Source organism: Trichoplusia ni, chromosome 21 (assembly GCF_003590095.1).
Source record: "Trichoplusia ni isolate ovarian cell line Hi5 chromosome 21, tn1, whole genome shotgun sequence".
NCBI lineage: Eukaryota > Metazoa > Arthropoda > Insecta > Lepidoptera > Noctuidae > Trichoplusia > Trichoplusia ni.
This window is the reverse complement of record NC_039498.1, coordinates 4,176,054-4,197,837: the sequence shown is the minus strand read 5'-3', so window position 1 is coordinate 4,197,837 and position 21,784 is coordinate 4,176,054. Positions and strand designations below refer to the sequence as shown.

General features: G+C 34.3%; 2 protein-coding genes across 6 annotated transcripts in view; both read left to right on the top strand.

Moving 5' to 3' along the window:
• The window catches only part of LOC113504140 (DNA-binding protein D-ETS-3), a 64,294-nt gene extending 56,603 nt beyond the window's left edge, over nucleotides 1-7,691 (top strand). For 3 of the 5 annotated variants that reach the window (XM_026886300.1, XM_026886298.1, XM_026886302.1), the window contains 4 exons: nucleotides 2,288-2,335; nucleotides 5,982-6,171; nucleotides 6,339-6,547; nucleotides 7,489-7,691. In XM_026886300.1, the coding sequence (XP_026742101.1) occupies nucleotides 2,288-2,335; nucleotides 5,982-6,171; nucleotides 6,339-6,547; nucleotides 7,489-7,613 (572 nt within the window). In that variant the 3' untranslated portion in view covers nucleotides 7,614-7,691. The remainder of the gene's footprint in view (nucleotides 1-2,287; nucleotides 2,336-5,981; nucleotides 6,172-6,338; nucleotides 6,548-7,488) is intronic. The other 2 variants (XM_026886299.1, XM_026886301.1) reach the window with 2 other exon arrangements.
• Nucleotides 7,692-12,278: 4,587 nt separating this feature from the next.
• Nucleotides 12,279-16,085, top strand: LOC113504142. The gene is made up of 4 exons (XM_026886304.1): nucleotides 12,279-12,610; nucleotides 12,808-13,677; nucleotides 14,145-14,290; nucleotides 14,396-16,085. Exons 2-3 carry the CDS (start codon nucleotides 12,830-12,832, stop codon nucleotides 14,284-14,286), a joined length of 990 nt encoding a protein of 329 aa, XP_026742105.1. The 5' UTR covers nucleotides 12,279-12,610; nucleotides 12,808-12,829; the 3' UTR covers nucleotides 14,287-14,290; nucleotides 14,396-16,085.
• The last annotated feature ends 5,699 nt before the right edge of the window (nucleotides 16,086-21,784 follow it).

Here is a 21,784-nt window from a genome sequence, read left to right as displayed (position 1 = left end):
AGCGCGACAAGCGTTTTTGTGATCCAAGAACGCTTCCAAGTCTGGGTTTAATCTTTTTGAAATAAGGTTTTAATTCCTTAGTGTGGGAGTCATTTATTTTTCCTATAATATGTTTTAAGCGTTTGTTTGTAACTGAGCAGTAAGTCGTTCACCAAATCGTGTTATCTCCCTTTCACGAATCGAATGTTTCCACGAGCGCCGTCGGAAGGCCTTGCGATGAGCGATATTTTACGTTTCCACAAAATAAAAAAAAGGGTAGGTTATTTAAATTCAAGGTAAGATTTTCGGTTAAAAAAACAAGATTAAATGCTCAAGGAAACGTTTTTCTGTTTTTAAATCATTACAATGAATTGCGATATTTTTTTCTTAATATTTATTCCAAAGTCCAACCAACGTCAATCAACCCAACCTGTTATAATCCCCATAGAAAAGTGAGTTTAATAGAGTACAAAGGAGAAGAGTCAAAACGTCTAAGCCACCGAGGTCAGTGACCGAGCGTTCAATTGTATCCTATACACGTTTTGAACACGTTGAAGTAAACTCGCGGATTTTTGTATCCTGCAGAAGGCGATAGTATGCCTTCTTTTAACTCCGCCGGCGAAAACCATCGCTCAAGTTTAGGGCAATTTTGAAATTAAATTTGACCTTATCACAATTACGACTTATTTTGATTGAAATATATTTAACCCGCGGCATTACCCCATGCGGATAACGGGTGCTAGTTAAGGATCTCAACAATATAGAAAGATTTTCTTACAGTTATATTTTAGTAAGAACAATCAATATTTCAACAGCTATTATAAGCATCTTCAACTGCAAACCAAAGCAATCCTATACGATTGCGTTTGAAATAGTACGAAGGGTGTTTCGATACGTTCAGCGTGCTTTATAGTGCGTCCAGCTTGAGTGTCATTACAATTGCCACTTCATTATAGCATTAACAAAAGGCGAGAACTGTCGTTAGGGGGCGCTATTGTTTCAATTTGAATGTGCCACTGGAATTATTACTATAATTTGCATAGCTGACGTTCGTATGTAAAATTATGAGGGCGATTTTTTATGGTCGATATAAGGGAGTAGGGTACGTGCGGGTAACACTAATGTGGGTTTATTATAATTATCGTCTTATTTTTAGTGTCTGAGCTGTTATTTCTCTACCCTTAAAAATCTTATGGCACATTCGAATATTACATTCGGAGGTGTACCGAAAGTATATTTAAAACGCTAACGGACTGTGTATCAGGAATTATTCAAAGCGTGTTAGGCAGCCGACACACAGTCGTCGACTAGCCGACGGCGACTATCTATGCAAATTGAGATAGTTGCACACCCGGCTCATTATGCCTATTTGTAATGCAATCTATGCAATATATCTGGGTTTTTTCGGTCGGCATTGTTGGCGGTTCCGTCGTCATGGCAACGGTTATCTTTTACGATGCTAAGTGATGTACTGCGAAGCGCGATTGCGACAATCGCGGCACTGATTTGCTGTTAAGTTTCTTGACGTGTTAGATCACTGATTGTAGATATCCGATATCATGTTGTTGGTCTGTGTATAGTATTATTTCGTCGTAGATTTGGGTTTTACAGTTTTTAGAAAACAAACGGGTGATATAATGACTATTGGAATTATTTTGAGGAACAATTGTTTTTGTCTCTGAGAAAAAAAAACCAACGCTGCAGCGCAACATATAAGTCTAAAATTTGACACCTACACAAGTCGATTGATTGGTTTGCTACAAAAAAAATATAAGTATTCAAGTGTGCCTTCCTCTGATAAGTCAATGTGTTATCAAGGTTTATATTTGATTTAGTACTAAAAAAAATTAACAAAATCCAAAGTGTATATTTTTATACAAACTAACATTATTTAAATGAATGATTTTTGTCAGGCGTACAATTAATTTTGCAATCTTTTTATTCTATTTAACATTGGATTCAAGTAGCGTTTATAATTGAAACTGAGTTTTTTGATAGAAAGATAACAAAATTGTATACCAAAATTTGAAAACCTAAATATTTGGAGGATAGCGTTTTTTTCATTCATAACAATTAGGATAAAGAAAGTTGACTGCCTTCTAGATAGGACTCATTTAGAACTTATTTGATAGAACATAAGCAACTCGATAAATTTAATACAAAATAAAGATTTGGCCTTTTCTAATGTCATTTATCATTTTTCCATAAAGTGGAGCAGAGGCCCTGGCAGCATTGTAAGAAATTATTTACTTAGTGAAATACGTTTTTAGTGATTATTTATTTAATTTTACTTTTAAAATTGTTTCAGATCCATATCAAATGTTTGGACCTACAAGCAGTCGGCTAGCGAACTCAGGTAACTGCATTTTTTTACTTTTTGACTTTTAAAAGACAAAAAATTAAAGTAAGTAAAATATAACTAATTTTGAAACAGGAAAAAACAATGTTATTAATATTATAACTAATAAAGTACAATGAATTGTACTACTAGTAACCGATCGAAAAAAAACAGGGTTGTCACTCAATACTAATAAGTAATTTAGTACCGTAATACAAAAATTAACATTGGCTCCCAGAGGTGAAAGTTGACGGGGGCGACCGACCTATGAGAAAATGGGGTGACCGAATCTCGCAAGGAAATCACGCGAGATCTCGATAACAAACCCCTGAACACGTTAGGGTCAAATGGGTATTAACAGAACTGTGTTATCACCGCGGTATAGCCTGGTAAACTGCAGGTACGTATGTAGACAACAAAAACTAAATTGCATACTTAAAATAAGCTTTGTAATAATAGGTACCTAATAAATAATATATTGCACTCTTAAAGTACAATTTTCAAGAGAAATATTTGTTAGTCGAGATACTTCGTCAAACCTCACAGAAAACTGTCATTGGTTGGATATAAAGGCAAGAAATATTTTCAATCACTTTTAGCCCCAAAAACAAACAACTGCATCGTCCTGAATTAACCATTGATTTATTAGAGTATTACACAAAACACCATAGTTCACAGTATGTAAGTGCAAGCCCACCGGAGTCGTGTCAATACAATTCTTAGCTGTGAATGTCACACGCGATTGTGTGATAGCGTCAGAAACGTGACGCGGTCACGAACTACACGTCGTTGGCGTGTTTCAGTGACTCGTGCGACGTTTTGTTGCCCTTAAAGACGAAGCTTGAGAACGTTTGTTAGTTCTCGTTTGGAATTTCATTCAAAAACGTCAATGAGTACATTTCTAGATGTTTTTGCTATTTAGTTGTACGTTAGCTTTAATGGCAATATGCTATATTTGAATGCAAAAAAGTTTTACCTTAAAAGGACCTTGGTGTAGTCATAAATTTATATATTTTCGCCGCTAGGAAAGAGACGGTTTATAATAGAGACACTTCATAGTACAGTTGTACATACAATGAAAAAAAATGTAATTTAAAATCAATTACATAGACTGGAATGATGATGATTCTAATTAGACACAAACCCACCGATTTTTGCCAAAGGATCTTGTAAGATCCATAAAAAATAGTTATAAACCTATAAGCTCTAATAGCCTCTGATTGCATGTAGGTACTTGACATAAAAATTAGCTTCTCCACGCCACGTCACTAAAAGTTAATCTGATCAACCCTCGAAAAGGCGAAAAGTTAACTGTCTGCCTGCCACGGTACGGCAACACTTAGATTTATGTAAATCGTACGTTATTATGGCGATATCGAAGGGAATTTATTTGTGTAGGGTAACTTTATACTGTTACTTATCAATGTTAATGAGAGTTAAATTGTCCGGGGTAAGGGTAAAACTTTCTCATGAATATGTTTTACATTATGACGTAATGTATTGGTGTTAATAATAATAGTAGATAGATTTTGAGACTACCCTTAACCATAACTTACAGAAATTTATATAAAATTCTGACCACATTGTATCATTATTTATTATACTATAAAAATATCATATATCCATATAAAAAGGGGTATTTTCTCAGCAGTAAGATATTGGCAGCCATTAATTTATCTTTAAATTAGAAAAAAAAAATACGAAAGCCCAAAAGTCACCTAATAAAGCTTGACTCCCAAAACGACAACAATTTTACCCATTTATTAAAATAAACAACAAAACATGAACTGCAAATAAAACTGACACGGATCGATGCGTCGCACCTTAAAATCAAAGCATATAATTCACCATCAATAAATCTTTTGGCAGCGCACGCGCCGCCGGACGAGAAACAATTAGCGGCACGTGGCAGCCCTGACTTGTAACAGTCGTAATTATGGCCGCGCCTTACCTGTGCACGCATGCTACCCTGTTCGCTCAGATTGTCTGATTCACTATCTGTTTTTTTTAACGTCTTTGGCGTTTTTTTTTTGGGGTATTTTCTTTGTTTTAATATTTCGGACAGGAATCAATAGGGATTAGTTGGTAAGAAGAAAAACTAAGTACTGCTGATACAATTTTTGGACCTCTGTTATTTTCATGTATATGCCAATTCAGCTCACGGTAGGGGAAAAATATATTGAAATAATTGAACTAAATTATAAAAAAATGGGCCAAGCTCCAAAATGCAAAAATAAACTTGAAGTAAAATTTCTACAAAAAGTAGAGTTTCGAATTCCAGGTGATATATTTCTTTTCCTTTTTTTTAATAATTTTCAAGTATAATTCTATGATTTTGAAAAGTAGCAATACGCTTTCTGCCCAATGTGACAAGTAAAACTGATTCACTAATGTTAACTAGTTTCCCACATTCATTCTAAGGCTGGGAGCACAATATTTTGCCGATCAGCACATTAATTGCGAGTCATAAAATCGATGAGCCATACAGCCAACAATGGATCAAGTGACGCGAGATGCGCCGCTACAAACGTTGTGACGTAAGACCCGATCGTATAAATCACGTGAAGGCACGCTCGTGTGCACCCACCCTTACGTACGGTCGGCAGAACAAATGGGCGTTGGGAATGGGAAAATATTTGGATGTAACGTAAATAATGCGGAAGATCGGAGAGATATTCATTTAGTGTTTTTTTTATGATATAGTTATTGGTTTCTTTTTAATTTATGTAAGTTTCTTTGGTGTCAACATTGATCTGTTTCCCTTTTTAACTTAAATTTTTAAATGATTTCACACATTATATTAACATTAAATTTGTGGAAAGCTACGGAACATTTACCATTTAGTTTTATTATTTATGAGCTGTATTAAAAGCGTAGACAGAAGAACCCCAGCTTTTTGAAAAAAAATCACTACCACATTTTTTTATTACACGGAATGCATAATATATTTTTTTAAACTAGTTTAACAAAAAATATGAATATAAAATTATAGATATGAATATTAAACAAATTATGACAAAAAACATATTCATATTTTGCAACAGCATCATATTTTTTACAAGTCGTCCACCCAAACACATTTCAAGTAAATTTTATTTCCTTTTCTGAAAAAAAGTAATTTTCAATTATTCAGAATTTTGGGTGGAATTCACAATTATGGTTTCGTTCATCTATGTCTTCTATAAGACATTCAAATAGATTTACACTTACGCAGCCCAATAGGTAAACGAGGTCACCCTGAACCTTTCTACCAAAATAACCGTATCTAAAACATTTCTGATCGTACAAGGCCGGTTCCACACGAGCGCACTGTCGGTCGTGCGCCGGTGTACACCGCCCAATATCCCGTCCCACCCTGCCCATTAGCCTCAACTATCCACCAGTGTGCAACGCGCCGATTTCATTGTACTTGCTTTTTAACATCGATCAGTTTGCCGACCTCTTGTGAATTAGGTTTCAAAATGGAACTTTTGATAGTTTGACTCAGTCTTCGATCTAAACATCACTTTAAGATTACGATAGAACTACTTTAAAATTATTAATTCTATTCTAACAGGATAACACTCTTTCACATAGTCCCAACAAAGGTTTATGCTACGTTTTCCAGGGTTGAAATTTTCTTTTTGTAAAATCCTAATCTTTCACTTCACCAACAAACTTACAGGTTCAGGACAGATCCAGCTGTGGCAGTTTCTGTTGGAGCTGCTGAGTGACTCAAGCAACGCCGGCTGCATCACCTGGGAGGGCACTAACGGGGAGTTCAAGCTGACCGACCCTGACGAGGTGGCGCGCCGCTGGGGCGAGCGCAAGTCCAAGCCAAACATGAACTACGACAAGCTCAGCCGTGCTTTGAGGTAACAACACCGAGAAACAGCGAGCAATTGCGACTACGGGTACCCTTTTCCTCTTGTGCGATTTTGTAGCTCTGCGATTTTTATAACCAAAACAAACACGCGATTGTCATTTCTTTGTTATAAATGTTGAATTTACTTATTATATAAATGCTTTTCGGTTTACACAGATATTACTACGACAAAAACATAATGACAAAGGTTCACGGCAAGAGATACGCGTACAAATTCGATTTCCAAGGCTTGGCTGCGGCCACGCAGCCGGCGGCGAGCGATCCAGCGTATAAGTACCAGAGCGATCTGTTCATGAGCTCTTACCACCACTCGGCAAAGCTCTCGTCTTTCATGGCCCCTCACGCGGCCATGCCAACATCTACAGGTAAGAACTACTTAAACGCTAAGCGCTCCAGCGAAAGATAATTTGAAAATGTGTGTTGTTATTAGAGAAGTCTTTTTTATTATATTATGTCTCATTTCTATTTCGATATAGAGCACTTGAAATGATATGATTTACTGACGATCACGTTTCAAAGTTGTAATTAAGACCTATTTTAAATGAGATTCAAAATATTTGCAAGTTGCATTTTGTCTACTCCAAAATGAAATATGTATTACAAAAAACAAATATTATATTTCTACAAAATTACCTGCTTGTCCCGATCCAGGAAATACCAGGGTCGAAAAACTTCCTTACGCGTGAATATAATGTCACACCCTTTAACATGTGCACGACAGTGTACACTGGCTGGTAATCTGCATTTCTCTGCTAATGCCTCGGTACACTTGCGTGCACAAATATTTGCACGCCGCTCGAAACGGGTTGTCACTGCCACGGACCGAGCACACTTGACTTAATGGAACATAGCTATTTAGATCTAACGGTGTGATGTATTTGAGTTCCTTTTTTAAGTTTGAATTGATTCTGGATTTAAATTTCTGTAAAATGTTCGAAGTCAAATCATTTAAATAAAAAAGAAAATGGTTTTGTTCTTGTTAATATTATGTAGCAACAACGTCAAATAATATTACAACTTTTTGGTGTTTTATGGATAGTATTAATTTAAAAAATCCCAAAAAATAGGCTGTTTTTGCTATTAAAAAATAACAATTTTTTCTTCTTTACTTTATTAACTAAATGTGTATCAATAATTAATATTTCTGCTATATTGCGTCATCAAACATGAATTACTCAAAAGCGTTTAGTATATTTACAGTCATTAATTTCTACAAATATCAATACTTTTTTTTTTACAAATACTGAAACGCTGTTGCGTATTTCAACACACGGGTAACTTGAGGTAAGAAAATGTTTTGTTTCAGCGTCGATTTTCCCGTCGGCGTCATGGGGTAACTGGGGCGGCGGCGGAAGTAATCTCTACTCCCCGCACTCCATGGCCCCACCGCACGTGACGTCACACCTCGGCTCGTACCCGCACTACGCATGACCAGTCATCAACTAAAACCGCGATTGATATTATTATTATTTATTCCATATTAAAAATTTTAATCGATTGTCTTTTTTCAACATTCGACGTCAAAGTTTTTTTTTAATATTGATGTCAGACATTTCATACTAACGTAAAGCATTCCTATATAAATTAAGTTACGACCTTTTTGATTAGTTTTATAGATAAGTTAGATGAATACATTTGTTTCATGACAAGAGTCAGGTGGACCGCAACACTAGTCTTTTATCAAAAATGATGTAAATAATAGATACTCATTAAAATTAAGTAGAATTATTTATTTAGGATAACGAATTAATAAAAATTTTATTAGTCGTACGAAAACTATTGTGAAAATAACGAATACTTCTCGCTTATTAACTGACCAGTTTTTTGCAATAACAGTTTATAAAAACAAAACATCAGACAATGTTTTCTTATTCAGTTAAAAATGCCTATTAATATTTCAAATTGGCAACAACAGGGTTGAGTGAGAATGTCGTTAAAAAAGTTACTTAAAGAGTATTTCTTTCAAAATTACAAGAACTTGAAAATATTCTGAAATGGGGAAAAAATGAGAACGTCTAGATCATTTATGGGAAAACAATATAAAATCAGAAATGAACTAACAGCAATTCTATATTATTAATATAAAACTAAGTTATTGCAAAATTAGCTCGGAAAAGTATTCGCTACTCAAAAAAAAAAAATTAAGCACGTTCGCCACGTATAGCTAACGATTGGTGATAATATACTCAGTATTAATAACATGTAAAATAAACCTTATATATAAGCCAACATTTCGATAAATCCTAGAAAAAAAAATTTTAAAAACACAAAAGCTCGTTTTGAATAAAATTAAGCTCAAAAATTTTGTGCCATTGTGTGAACATCGGTCATTCGGTATAAGGCAGGCCGCAACGATTTAATTTACTACAGTACGTCACACTTCTTGTACATAATAACATACTAATCAGTATTAAAAGGCAATATTTTGTAATTCTATTTTTAAATAGCTTATTTATCTAAACCGTGAAAATGAATTGTTTACTATAAAACGATTCAGTATTTTTTATTCATTTGATTATTCATAAAATAATACATGTTTATTTTTATTACGCAGTGTTTATTGATATAATAACATTTTATTAATGTACAATTTTTAATGAAGTTTCGTCTAAATTTTATGCGGATTTGTTTTACCGTATTTTTGCGTAAGATTCTTTTTTTATAAATTACCAGTGTTACCTTTACTGTACCTAATAATTCCAACTGTGAATTATAATAGATGTATATATTAAAATTAGATTATTTTAACAAGTGCAATCGTAATAGTTTTAGGCTTAGTTTAGTCTTAAATTATTAAAAAAAAATGTTTAACTTTCATCATGTATTTTTTTAGTAAAAATAAATTATTTCTTTAAGATTGATTCCGTTTGTCTGTTTGCGGTTTGTATTTGAAATTTGGGGGTTTTCATGCTAGTTTTATTATTTATTCATTTGCAATTTCCCAAATTTAATTTTGGTGACAAATGAAGACTGGTCATATTTTACTGAATCACTAGACCACATTGAATAAATTGGTCCTTGCACTTAGAACTTTGAGATGAAAGTAATTGAATGCGGCAATTGAATCTTGCTAGCATGGGATGCCCTACCGAGTGAGAAAATGATTAGATATTCACGTACTAAGTGTCCGAAAGAGGATCGATTTTTCAATCGTCAGACACTAACACCTTTATTCAAGAATGTCGTAATAAGAGACCCACTATGACGTCATGCAGATTTTGTTTGACTCAACAACAAGATACCTTATAACATCACGACATTTCCTTGAACTGAGAGCTAATAAAAATGTCAGTTTATAATAAAGAGAGTTACTCTGATGTGATCTGAAGTTTGAAAAATCGTCTCTAAAAGAACATAACTAGCATTGTAACTTTAGTTTTAATAATTTAAGTGTAATTTTAGTTATCCTTATAGATCATACTCACATTGTGATTTGCAAAGAGATTCCAGTCAGTAGATTATTTATTTTATTTATAACATTGTTTGAATTGTTTTTTTTTTCCGGAGACTTTTAATATAATATATTTTTGTTTTAATGCATGTGTCAATATAATGAAAACATTTAGTCGTAGTATATCATTGTATAGATGTTATTGTATTTGAAAATGAATAAAACAAATGAAATGTCTTTGTTATTTTTCCTTTAATTAATTAGAACACGAGTATAAAGTGTCAGAAGACTTATTTTACTGAAAACTAGTTGTTTCCCGCGGTTTTGCCCGCGCAGTACCCGATCTCGCGGTAATTTTTCGGTTTTCTCGTTAAGAAACATCATCGTTTTTCCTCATTTTCTCACCGTTTATACTTTAACTAGACTGCTACAAATATTTCAAGATTAAAATAAGCCAAACTGGTTCAGCTGTTTTCGGGTTTTAGCGAGAATAACGAACAGCAGTTTATATAAATTTAGCATTCCAATATATAAAAAGGCGTAAACACTTCAAGCCTCCGCTGTCTGTCCGTCTGTTAGCAACAAGGTCATATCATAAATCGTGATAGCTAGACAGTTGAATTTGTCTTTGATTTTTCTTTGCGGTTGCCCCTATAAAATCAATTGGTAGAAATAAAATTAAAGGTTAAAAATATTTTTACATATTTTTATATCGTTTGGTGTGAGTAATTCGCATTCGAGTGATTCGGAAAGTCAGCTTCCCTTTACAAAACTTCATCAAATTCCTACTGTTTCTTAAAATAATAGATGATAGGCTCTACACTACTATAAAATGGATTTATTCACGAATACGTGTTGAGTATTATCCATTATATGATATCGATAGCGATGCACGTTATAAAATAGAGGGTAAAAAAAAATGAAACTCACCTCACATAGAAAGACATAAAATTAATTGGCCAGCAATGAGACTCTTCCTTACTAACGTCCACTACAAATGATCCTACGGAAGCATAAAATCGGGATACTATCCTGGTTACAAACTATCGGTGTACCAAGTTTCGTCTCAGTCCGTTCAGTGGTTTTAGCATGAGGAACAACGTAAGAGGAACAAACATCCATACACACAACTTTCTAGTCTATAATATTATTAGGATTCGATAACAAAGTATCTGTCATCAAAAATAGGAATGATAGACAAGCGTTAAAAGAACTTAATACTTTTATCCAACTGCAACTGGATATGTTTTTGAAAAGTATCTTGTACGTCCGTAAAATTCTTTGTTACATCATATCTCCTGAACCGCTGAATGAATTTAATAATTGAGATATCTTTATATTTATTGTGTGTTGGAGGAAGTGTCAGCAATTAATTCGCTTAACACAATCAGTAATACTACAAAATATATCAGTGTAGTTATTTCTGGGTATAAAACTTTTCGAGTGCTACTCAAATGAAGAACGATCAGCTTCTAGCTGGGTGTTATCGCTGTTGGAATCTATCTCTATCCCTTGTAAACTAAATCAGTTCACATGCAATCGCGAAGTTCGTCCAGTCATGAACTTCTGTGGGCGAACAGCTAAGAATCGAACACATTCTAATTTGGTTCAATGATTCTTGTTCACAAGTTCCTCTTAAAACATTACGCGATCTAAAATCACAGCTTACATCATTGTGAATAAAACACCACCCCTCGTATGTTTCGAAGTTCAAATAAAGCTTTTTGGAACACACGACGCCCTCTGTGCCCTACGAGGCATATTAGTTCAGCACATTGTCCTTTTCCCTTGGTCCTTTTGCAATCTCTACCCTAGCTTTTACCCCGAGCTTTTCATAGCGCCATAAAGTATTCATAGATGGCTCTATCTCCACTTGAGTGGCGACATCTGCACTTGAATTTAAGTTTTAGATTATGTGATAGGATAGAGCTTTCTATCTCTTTCTAATTCTTGACAGTTGACAACTGAGTTATTACGTTCCTTTTTAATAAACGTTAATTTTCTTTTTGCTTTTAAATGGGTCATAATTAAGAATTTAACTATTAAGTTTGAATTAAATAACTAACAGATGTTGTAATTTGTAGTTCAAAGAGTTTTTTCGTCATCCTATACACATCGGTATAGGTATGTTTTTAGTATTACTTACTAAAGACGTTAGTCGAAATTGTTACCACGAAAACTCTAAAAAATAATTTGACACGGATTTTTGTTAGCAGACCGTAAAATATATTTCTGATAAGCCCACTTTGATATTTTACATACAGTTTGTATATGTAAATAGACAACTTACTCCAATATATAATACAATTATTGCAAAACAACAGATTAGTTTTCCCATTTACCACTTAAATTGAGATCAGCCTAAAATTTATTTTCTATGTTAAGTTAATTTTCGGGGTTTTTTAAACCAGTTATCATTTAATGGTAAATTTTATTTGCTCTTTACTGAACAATAGGAACAAATTAAGTCTTCCTCCAGCGTATACAGACAGAATTAGAAACTGCACGGAATGCCAGCTACATTTAAAAAGGAAAACGACTTTTTTCTTTTTAATTGACTACTCACTAAACGCGCCCGAAGGATCGTAAATTAAATCAAAATGACAAGCTTGAAATGGCAGTCACGTAACTTTGTTTACACGGAGTTAGCAGAGTACAATCGTTTTGATTAATCCGAAAATTAAAATTGTAGAAACCACAAAATATTTTTCGCTTTTATATTTTGCATACTAATATATGATATCCGAGGTAAATATTTTACCCTTGAATGCAGGAACCTGTATTATACTGGTCACCCCGGGATGGTTCGATAGGGCGCAGAGCGAAGCCACCCCGACCACCCGCAACTCGCTTGTCGATATTCCTTCGTCGCAGTCGCGTTGCGCTCCATATTAAATCGTCGCATATCATTTTTAGTTTTGCTAAAATGCTTATGTAATGATAGATTTTGAACTCTTGTAGTTATAATTTGGTATTTTATATCATTAACAGTGATAGTGTGAGAGTGCATTGCAGTTCCAGTGTGCTCGAACATAAGGTATGTTACTTTGATTCCTTACTTTTGTGCTATCAATTACCATATAGAACCACAATAAATCAAAGCGAGTATACAGTAGATTAGAGGCCACCAATCCATTGGAGGTTTTGTAGAATGTAGTCAGATTAAGGAAATACGCCATATTGTTACCTACAATCCAGGGCCATCTTGTTGCTTATCGATCTCCGTATTTTCAGCTTTGAACACTAGTGAAAGATAATGCTCAAGCTATATTGTCACGAATTGGGAAAAAAAAAAGACGGGCCCAGCGAAGCTTCAATTAACAAATACAATTCCAATTCGTGTGAAAAAATATTTTCCGGGCATCTCGGCATGGAAGTGACGAAAAAATCAAAAGTGTCGAGTATGGATGCGGAAATTATAATAAAGTTTGACCCAGATAAGAAACACATGAAAATAAAAAAATGGCTTAACACCATTGACCGCATCGCCCAAGTGTACTCTTGGGACGAAGATGATCGCATTGTCGTTATGAAAGCTCGCTTACGGGGCGCCGCCCGGGAATGGCTGGACGAACTCAAACATGAGCCAACAACATGGGACGAGTGGAAAGAGTGTTTAATTGATGCGTTTCTACGACCATATGATTACGTCGATCGATTGCAGGAAATGTTAGCAAGGAACAAGGACGACGGCGAAAAAATGTCGAAGTATTTCGATGACAAAATGCTCCTTATAAAGAGATGCGCCTTAAAAGGTAAGGCAGCACTTTCTTGCGTGATCCGCGGCTTGCCTGTTGAGTTGCAAACGAATGCAGAGGCATTGGATTTCGAATCCCCAGATGACTTATATAATAACTACCTGTGGACCTTTGAGAACTATAAAGAGAAGTCTGACCAAAAACTGACTTGGCAGCAGACGTCTAGGAAGACGTGCTTTTATTGCAAGAAGACTGGCCACGACACAACCGAGTGTCGCTTCAACCGCTGCACGGTGTGCCGCCGCTTTGGCCATGACACCAAGGACTGCTGGTATGGCCCCGGAGCCGGCGCCGCTGGCGGCTCCCAGGCCGCCCGCTACAACAGCTCCAACCCGGGCTCATCCAGGTACAACTTTAGATTATCACTTTGTTATGATATCTTAATAAAAAAAAATACCTTATTGCCAAAACATAACCAAAACCTAAACCTAATGATAAAAATAAAATAACGTTTTAAATGCAAACAATCCAGTCCATTTACAATCACGCTTTAAAAAATATAATATTAAGTAGATCTTGACAACTTTAGAAATCAGCTATCTAGCTAGATCTGCCTATTAAATACATTTAGTAGAAGTTAAATATTAACAATATGCTCTACGCCTTATAGTGCATTATAAGATGTGGCAGTAGGTCTATAGCCTAGCTAACATCACATTCAATAGTTTCTCACTCCGTGAAATATTTGTAGTTTAAAATGTACGTAGTAATTAGTAACTAATAAGATGACCCGATGAATTGCTTGACATATCATTTCTCCTTACATCAATACACTATCTAATATTTTAATACATAGACGCATTTTTCTTTCAGGGGCCGACGAGGCTTCTATTCAAACACCCAGAACCAGGAGCCCCATTGGTTCCTGGAAAATGTAGCGCAGTCGCCAACATCCACTACTCAGGCTGAGAAGAAAAACAACAACAACAACGTGCCATTTTACACTCGTCTGTAAACCGGTATTTATTAGACTTATATACCAAGCAACTCATTATATTGCTATGAGAAATAATCTAAAATTTTTAATACACAGGAATTATTTACTATCTCCTTCCATTTTTCAGGAGTGGCCGATACCTCGGTACGAGCTAAGTATGATATGATTATGGTACCTGAGGACTTTGAGCGGCAGTCGTCACCATCACGTGTGGACTGCGCGGGACTAAACTGCGAAGGCTTCCTTCTGACTGACTGGAATATCGGTATTTAACACATATTACATCATAATATTACGAATCTTTTTCAAGTTTTGAATTCAATCTCTGAGTGTGTAGTAATATTCATATTAACAATAACGTCAATAGTTTTTTCTTAAAGTATTCATGTAGTAGTTGTCAAAGATTAGGGGACCTATGGAGTTTCTTGCCGGTTCTTCTCCATAGGGTTTTATGTTTGAACCGTGCATAATATAACGTCTTATTGATCTTATTTTAGATAGGATACAGATACCTGTGTAGTGAGCGTCTGTACGACGTAGGCTCCCGATAGGGGAGCACATCTCGATATTTTTTAAACGTCTTTGTAGTTGGTAGTCATGATAACTGACAATGTGTCATTGTAACCCCAAGCCACTATATCGAGCTTCGGGCCTAGTATTCGTAAGAAAATTATTTCTATAATGTTGAGATGTCTATATCTGGCCAATTTGGATTATCTCATTGTAGGTTTGTAAGTTTTGACTCTTTTCTTACAGTAACAAGCGAGCACAAACAGTTTTATACGCATTTAAACAATAAAATTGTTGTGAAACGATTTCATGCGACTCTGACAGTAGTCCCGTATACGTTGACTTTTATGGGAATATGCCATTAAGCACAACACTCCACAGATGGCTATCTCTTTGTGTATTTTGCGATCTGTCAACTATCGCAGTCGTAGTCAACATTGAATGTCTCCATCTATAAAAATAAAATTGTATCAAGAACAACGTGTGCCAAAGAATGTGTGCCACTTAGCATTGATGTAATACGTCTAAATTCTATTATAACACTGTAGTAACTACACGACTTAAAACGTTTTAAAAACAAAAATATTGTATTAGGCTTATAAATTATTTTTTATAGTTAGATATTAAATCAGACTGAGTTTTGAATATGTATTAAAAATGTGACAATCTGTATGACCGTTGTCATCTTCTATGTAGGTTTTTGACTGTAAGTCTTCTTAAAAACGAGTCAAAACTCTTAGGGTTTTGGTCTATGTGACCTTACAAGTATTTATTCTTAGGTGATAAGTTTTGACTAGTCTACCGTACCTATTTTTACTCGACCACCCAAAAACGACTGTAATATCTACAGGGATTATGATATATATGTATGTACGTTAGCTTATTATTTTCACGATATTTTTGAATGCTTCAACTTTTTACATTGTATCGTGCATCGCTAGGATATAAACGATACAAGTGATCTTAATATTTGTTTCGCAAAAGCAATATGATTTGCTATATAAAATTACTTTCAATATTTGGGGGGTGGTCGTGTTTCAAATTATTGAATAATATGCTTGTTCATAGATTTTGGATATTCAGTTAAGTTCTGAGCGTAGGTAGGTAGATAGTATATAATAAATGTCGTCAATTGATGTAATTCTATTCAACCATCTAAGTGGAGTAGATAATAAACTTAATAAAATAATAATGATCGTCATTTATTTATTCACAAGCCCCTCAATCCTCAAACCAGCTCTTGCGAATGTATTCCATGTCTTATTTGAGGTATTGGTGCTTGGGTGTAATTAAGTTCTACAAACCAAGTCAGTGATTATCAAATAAAGCTGTGCGATAATTTAGTAGTAAGTGTCTCAGTTTTCAAGGAAAAAACTTCGAGATCTGAAACGATAATCAACTGGACAAACAACTTGGTATGAAACATGGAAATAGAATAAGTAATAAAGTGATATAGGTGGGTAGGTAGGCAAGTTAAGGGCTTATACTCACATACAAATAATAAAGAATTAGGATTTTAGAATTTGCCAGAGTAAAGTCTAAGATCTAAGGACTAATAGTTATAAATACTAAATGATTCTGATTCTGAAGTTCGACGAAAAATAGTGAAATTTATTTTCCTGCGATAGAGAAAAGGATAGGACAGTAAGGATTTCGTATAGGCATTAGGCACACACAGAAATAACGAACATTTTATTACTCAGAGAGGATTTCTCCTCCGGGTTAAGATTACATTTAGGTTGTACAATTATCAGAATGCTGTATCTGCTTCTGTTTATTCTGTTGTGCAAAGATGCAGACTGTTTACGCAGTAATAAGTAAAATGTCATAGAGAGCATCAGCAAACATCAATGATACACTACAGAATCACGGAAGATGCTACAGCGCCCTGAATGTTCTATTCTATAAGTAAATCTTTTTGAATGGAATTGGCGAGGTAAGAAAAGTCGGATTATAATGAGGAATGACTATTCTCAGGTCATGTCATTTGTTTTTGTTTAAAAAGGAACACAGCTTTCTTGTAATGTAATGTAAAGTAGAGAGTCATCATAATCTAATAAATTATTCTAAAAGACATTGAAAAATTCGTCTTTACTTACCACGCAAAGTCTATTCACTCTATTTTAAGGTAGTAAGCCGTAGATAAGCCCTTTAAAATGCCCAACGTAGAGTGACGTACAATACGCTTTAAGAAGTCTTATTTTTTAGGGTGCTCGAATAATGGTAAAATCTGGGCCAACGGGTAATCAAGAATTACCTACGTTAGGTGAAAGGGAAGGATATGTTACTATAAAACCGGAAAATTAGGCCTATGGTTTTATCGATAATATATCGTAGGACGCATAGTCAGTTAACGTAAAGACATAAAAATGATCAACTTTGACAGAATACTACTCCTGAACACTGCTGCTGGTTATACTCGAACTCAAAATAATAAATTAATGTATAGTGGTCTATCTTTGGTGATAGTTGTGGTTAGGTTAGATTTAAAGTGAGGCCATGAACACGTGGCGAAAATAGAACGAAGGCAGCGTGCCGCGGCAGCGTCGAATGTCAAATACACACGATTATATGATCAAAATAACAATTAAATAGTACTCATTTCGTTAAAACGCAGTAGACTATAATTTATACTTACAAATTTTAACGTAATATCAAAACAGAGATTTACCAAGTCTATGTTGGTAAAACGAAAAGTACTCAAAGATTATGAAACGAACGAGGCTTATATAGGTAATAGTAATTATTAGGTGTTACTGAATAATCCAGTAGTATACAGTTCAGGCGTTTACAGTAATATATGCTTTGTAAATTACGTACTACGTTGTAGTTCAGAATTAAGTAGCAGTTTGGTCTAACATTGATAAGTTCCTGGAAAGGCCGGCTTACTATTTTTTTTTTCGTAAACTGACTTCTACAACAAATCCGCCAGCCAGTAGTGGGTCAGAAATTTATTACTGTAGCACAAAAATGCGTTGCCTTCGAATCTACGTTCTAATAGGCTTTGTTGTGTGAACAAGTCTCTCTATGATCAACATATTTTACTTTCGAGTACTTAATGAGGAAATTTGATTAAGTTTTCGTATACTATAACAAAGCAGATTTTCAGGACTATCTTTATATCTTTATTAAAGTGAGCCATTTAATCTTAGAACCGTACGACATTCCTAAAATGATACTATGGCTGTATTTATGAATTCGATACACGAGGTACTGGTTCGATTCCAACACAGTAATGTTATAATGTGACTCTATCAAATTAATGCATATTTCTTTGTCATAATACGACATTACTGAAAAACAGAGAAGGGAACCTGGATTACAAATACTGAAATCCGTAATTAATGATCAATCCGTCCTTTATAGACAGATGATTTATTTAGTGCTGCCAAGTTAGTAACAGTAGTTATATTGGTCCCATCAACTTATATTAGTAAATTTAGAACAAAGTACCATGAACCGATTGCCTATTAAAGTCTTGCTTCAACGATATTCGGAAGGCGAAAGACAGGGTGTCGTGTAGAGCGACTTGGCAGATTCCTGCACTATAGAGTCATACTCATAACTAGAATATTTTGTTTCAGAAGGTAAGTATCTCTTTTAAGATTCGGTGATGAAAGAGTTTCTTCAGCTAATAATGTAAAAATAACATACGACTTATCTTAACAAAGATCGGATGTAGAGAACACAGCGAGTAGAGTCATAACAGAATAATAAATTCAAGCATCAAATTATACCCATGTTGATGACAGCTTATACTTATTGCTATGTGTAGGGATTACGACTCAATTGAAATCACTGCTAAAGGGTTGTCCTTGAATCAAATTTGAAAAGAGGGTGTGTTTATGAAGGGGTTACATCTGGTTTGTAATGGGGTAGATCTCAACGATCAATACGACGACTCACTCAAACAGATTCTGTTTAAATTAAATATTATAGGAGGTTTTGACCTTGGAACTGTTTTCAAGAATATGTCGTTAAAAAGAGAATAATACACTTTTACGGATCAGCTCTGTTTTAATGATTGTGGGTACATTTTGAAAGGAAACTCAAACTAAATTACACTCAAAGTCGAAACATAATCGGTTTGTCAATATAATTCACTTTTTTTCTGTTTGACATAGACTGGTTTTTAGTAATATTGCTGCCAGCTACAAAAAATAAGCACAATTCAATATTAAGATGTGATTCTTGAGCCTCTACAATAATATATTACATATTTTATTCTAGGTTAATACAAACAGATATAGGTCGACTTATACACTTAATTACTTAAATCATTCTTTCTTTTCTTCTTAGTAGAATCTGTCATAGGAGGTCTACTTCTTGGATTACATATGTTTTTTAAATGGCAAGCGTATCTGTATTTTTTATAATATTTAAACTAAACTTTGTGCGACAACTACGCACCACAATAACATAACCCGCCTCTTAGCGAGAGCTGGGAAGTATTTTAGTATGATTTGTTTATTTGATGAAACTTTAAAAATTATTCTTAAACGGTGAAAATTCTAAACTTTGCAGTGTTTGATAAACGTTGCATATTATCATAAACACTATTTTAAATTCTCATATTATGAATGTAGTTCTTACAAAAGCGTAGTTTAAATTTTGATGATTTCAATTTATACTAAAAAAAATAAAACTACCTACTTCTGTTGAGGTGAATGTATTTATAGTCTGCACGCTCTTATTTGACCTTTTTGACAGGTTGTCAAATAATCCATGAAATGACGGGAAATACGTTACTACTGATTTCAAGTTGGATTTCGAAAAAAATATTCAGTCTCCAACAACATATAATAAAACTAAATCATATCTAAGCATTGTGCATGATACGATTAAAGACATACTTATTATTTTATAGACATCATTCATGATTTTCCTCATTGTACAAAGTCAACTAAGAGCCAGTCCAGAGTATATGGGGATTGTTTAACAACAGATACACGGTGATTTTTTAGTCGTCTTACAAAAGCAGCCCAGTTCATGTATCCGACGTAAAATACCCCTAGGCGCGATTTTTTTTTATCATCAACTTAGATAATAAGTACGAACAAAATTAAACAAGAGAAATCTGAAATATACTCTTAAAAATTATGAAAACGCCCCCGCCCGCGCCCCTCACCATTGTAACAAGGCTCGGACTGCTGTCGCAACAGAGCTGTGTTTCTAAAAAACTACGAATTGCATCATAATATTGAATAAAAATTGCATTTAATTTTTTTCAAATCTCATAAATACCTATTTTTTTATCATGAACGTGTTCTAGTCATTGGATACATGAACTGGGCTTCTTTTGTGAGACGACGACTAAAAACACGGTGTATAGTCCATGGCCTCTTCATTAATTTACACTAAATATTAAGAGAAGTATTTTCTTTAGAAACATTTGTTTTATATTATTAACTATGGTTATTCTTGTTTTAACATGTATTGTTGATTGTGTAACATAACTTGTTACAGCTACCTATTATAGACTCTGTAGCTTGCTCGAAAAGGTTATTGTATAGGCTTATAGGCTAAATTACGGAGGTGTCCCGATATAACCAGTAGGTACTTACTTTTCTTCCTATTGTTCTCGTAGTTTATTGAGGACTGTGTCTATTGAGAAAGAAGGGAAATACTAATCAATTGAGACATACACATTATATAAGTCCTCCTCATTCGTCACATATCTTTTATAATTCATTTATAGCTTAATAGACGGAGAGTTGGGGCTCGGAGAAGAAGATGGAGATTTACAAGCAAGAAAGCAGAAAAGGCAGCAGAAAAAATGTAAGAAGGTAAAAGAGGTGACAAGCTAAACTAACTCGTGCTCAGCATTTAAATGTGATGATGAGGTGACGTTTTACAAATTGTAAAATATGGTTTTATTATTCACAATGTTTAGAACCTTTTGTAAGATTTTTCTACACTTCCAATATCAGAATAACTATAAATCATTGAAAGAGAAAACACGTCAAAACATTCATTACACAACACACAGTCATACCTGTTAACTTTAGCTTGTAGTGCCCAATACACATTTATTTTATTAGAGTCTCTGTCCTTACAAGCGGACTTAGTTCAATCCAGTTGTGAACAGTGATGTATAAGTGATGCTGTTGTTGATAACTGTGTTACTACACTGTACTTAGGTAAGGCCGTTGAGAGCTGGTTTCAGGTAACTTCCAGGTAACCAAGGAAAATCTGTAATGTTTACCACCTACTTTAAAGTTAAGTTTGGTTTTACAAATTGATTTCGATATGTTTTTGAGTATTCTGTAAATGAGGTTTAAATAAACTTTACTTACAATAAAATATACAGTACACTACACTATACACTACATGCATGTCACTAAATATATCTGAAGTATAAAAAGGTTCTTCAGAAACTAAAGTGTTTTCAGTGTTACATACTGGCTGAGCTGTATTTTCAGTCCATTGTGTAAGTATGTCTTGAGACTTGAGGATTTATTATGGTAAGTATATTTTCTCCTTCATCTGTCACATTTTTGGACCATAATAGGTTCTAATATTATTGGTTAATTAAATAAAACAAATGATTTAAACCCCCTAAATCAAGAGAAGGCGTAGTAGACTAATACTGACTCAAACGCTAAACAATTGCAATCTGGGTGTATCAAAAATGTTCTCATGTAACATTAGTCAAATATCCGTATTTTTTAGAAGTATTTAATAGCTGCATCGCTAATCCATTATAATGCAGAAAAGATCGTAGCAGTAATTTACTGTTGCTACGGATATTTGTAGACCGTAGATATCACCTACGAGTCTCGTAGCAAAAGCCTACGACGTAGACGCTGTAATAATGATTAACAGCCTTCCTTTGATATTCTTTTATTGAATACATACCAATACATACCAATGCATATCAAGCATGTCATGAGTATCTAGTAAGATGAGAAATTAGGATTATGAGTGTAGAATTTTATGCTATAAATATGTAGTTACGACAACTTTATTAACTACAAGTTACGCTTGATAACTTGATTATTTAATT

Excerpts from the sequence above, each read along its gene's own strand:
- LOC113504142 (XM_026886304.1), top strand. The coding sequence starts at position 12,830 with ATGCTCAAGCTATATTGTCACGAATTGGGAAAAAAAAAAGACGGGCCC. Across the intron at positions 13,678-14,144 it reads TCCAACCCGGGCTCATCCAG|GGGCCGACGAGGCTTCTATT; the intron begins GTACAACTTTAG and ends TTTTTCTTTCAG.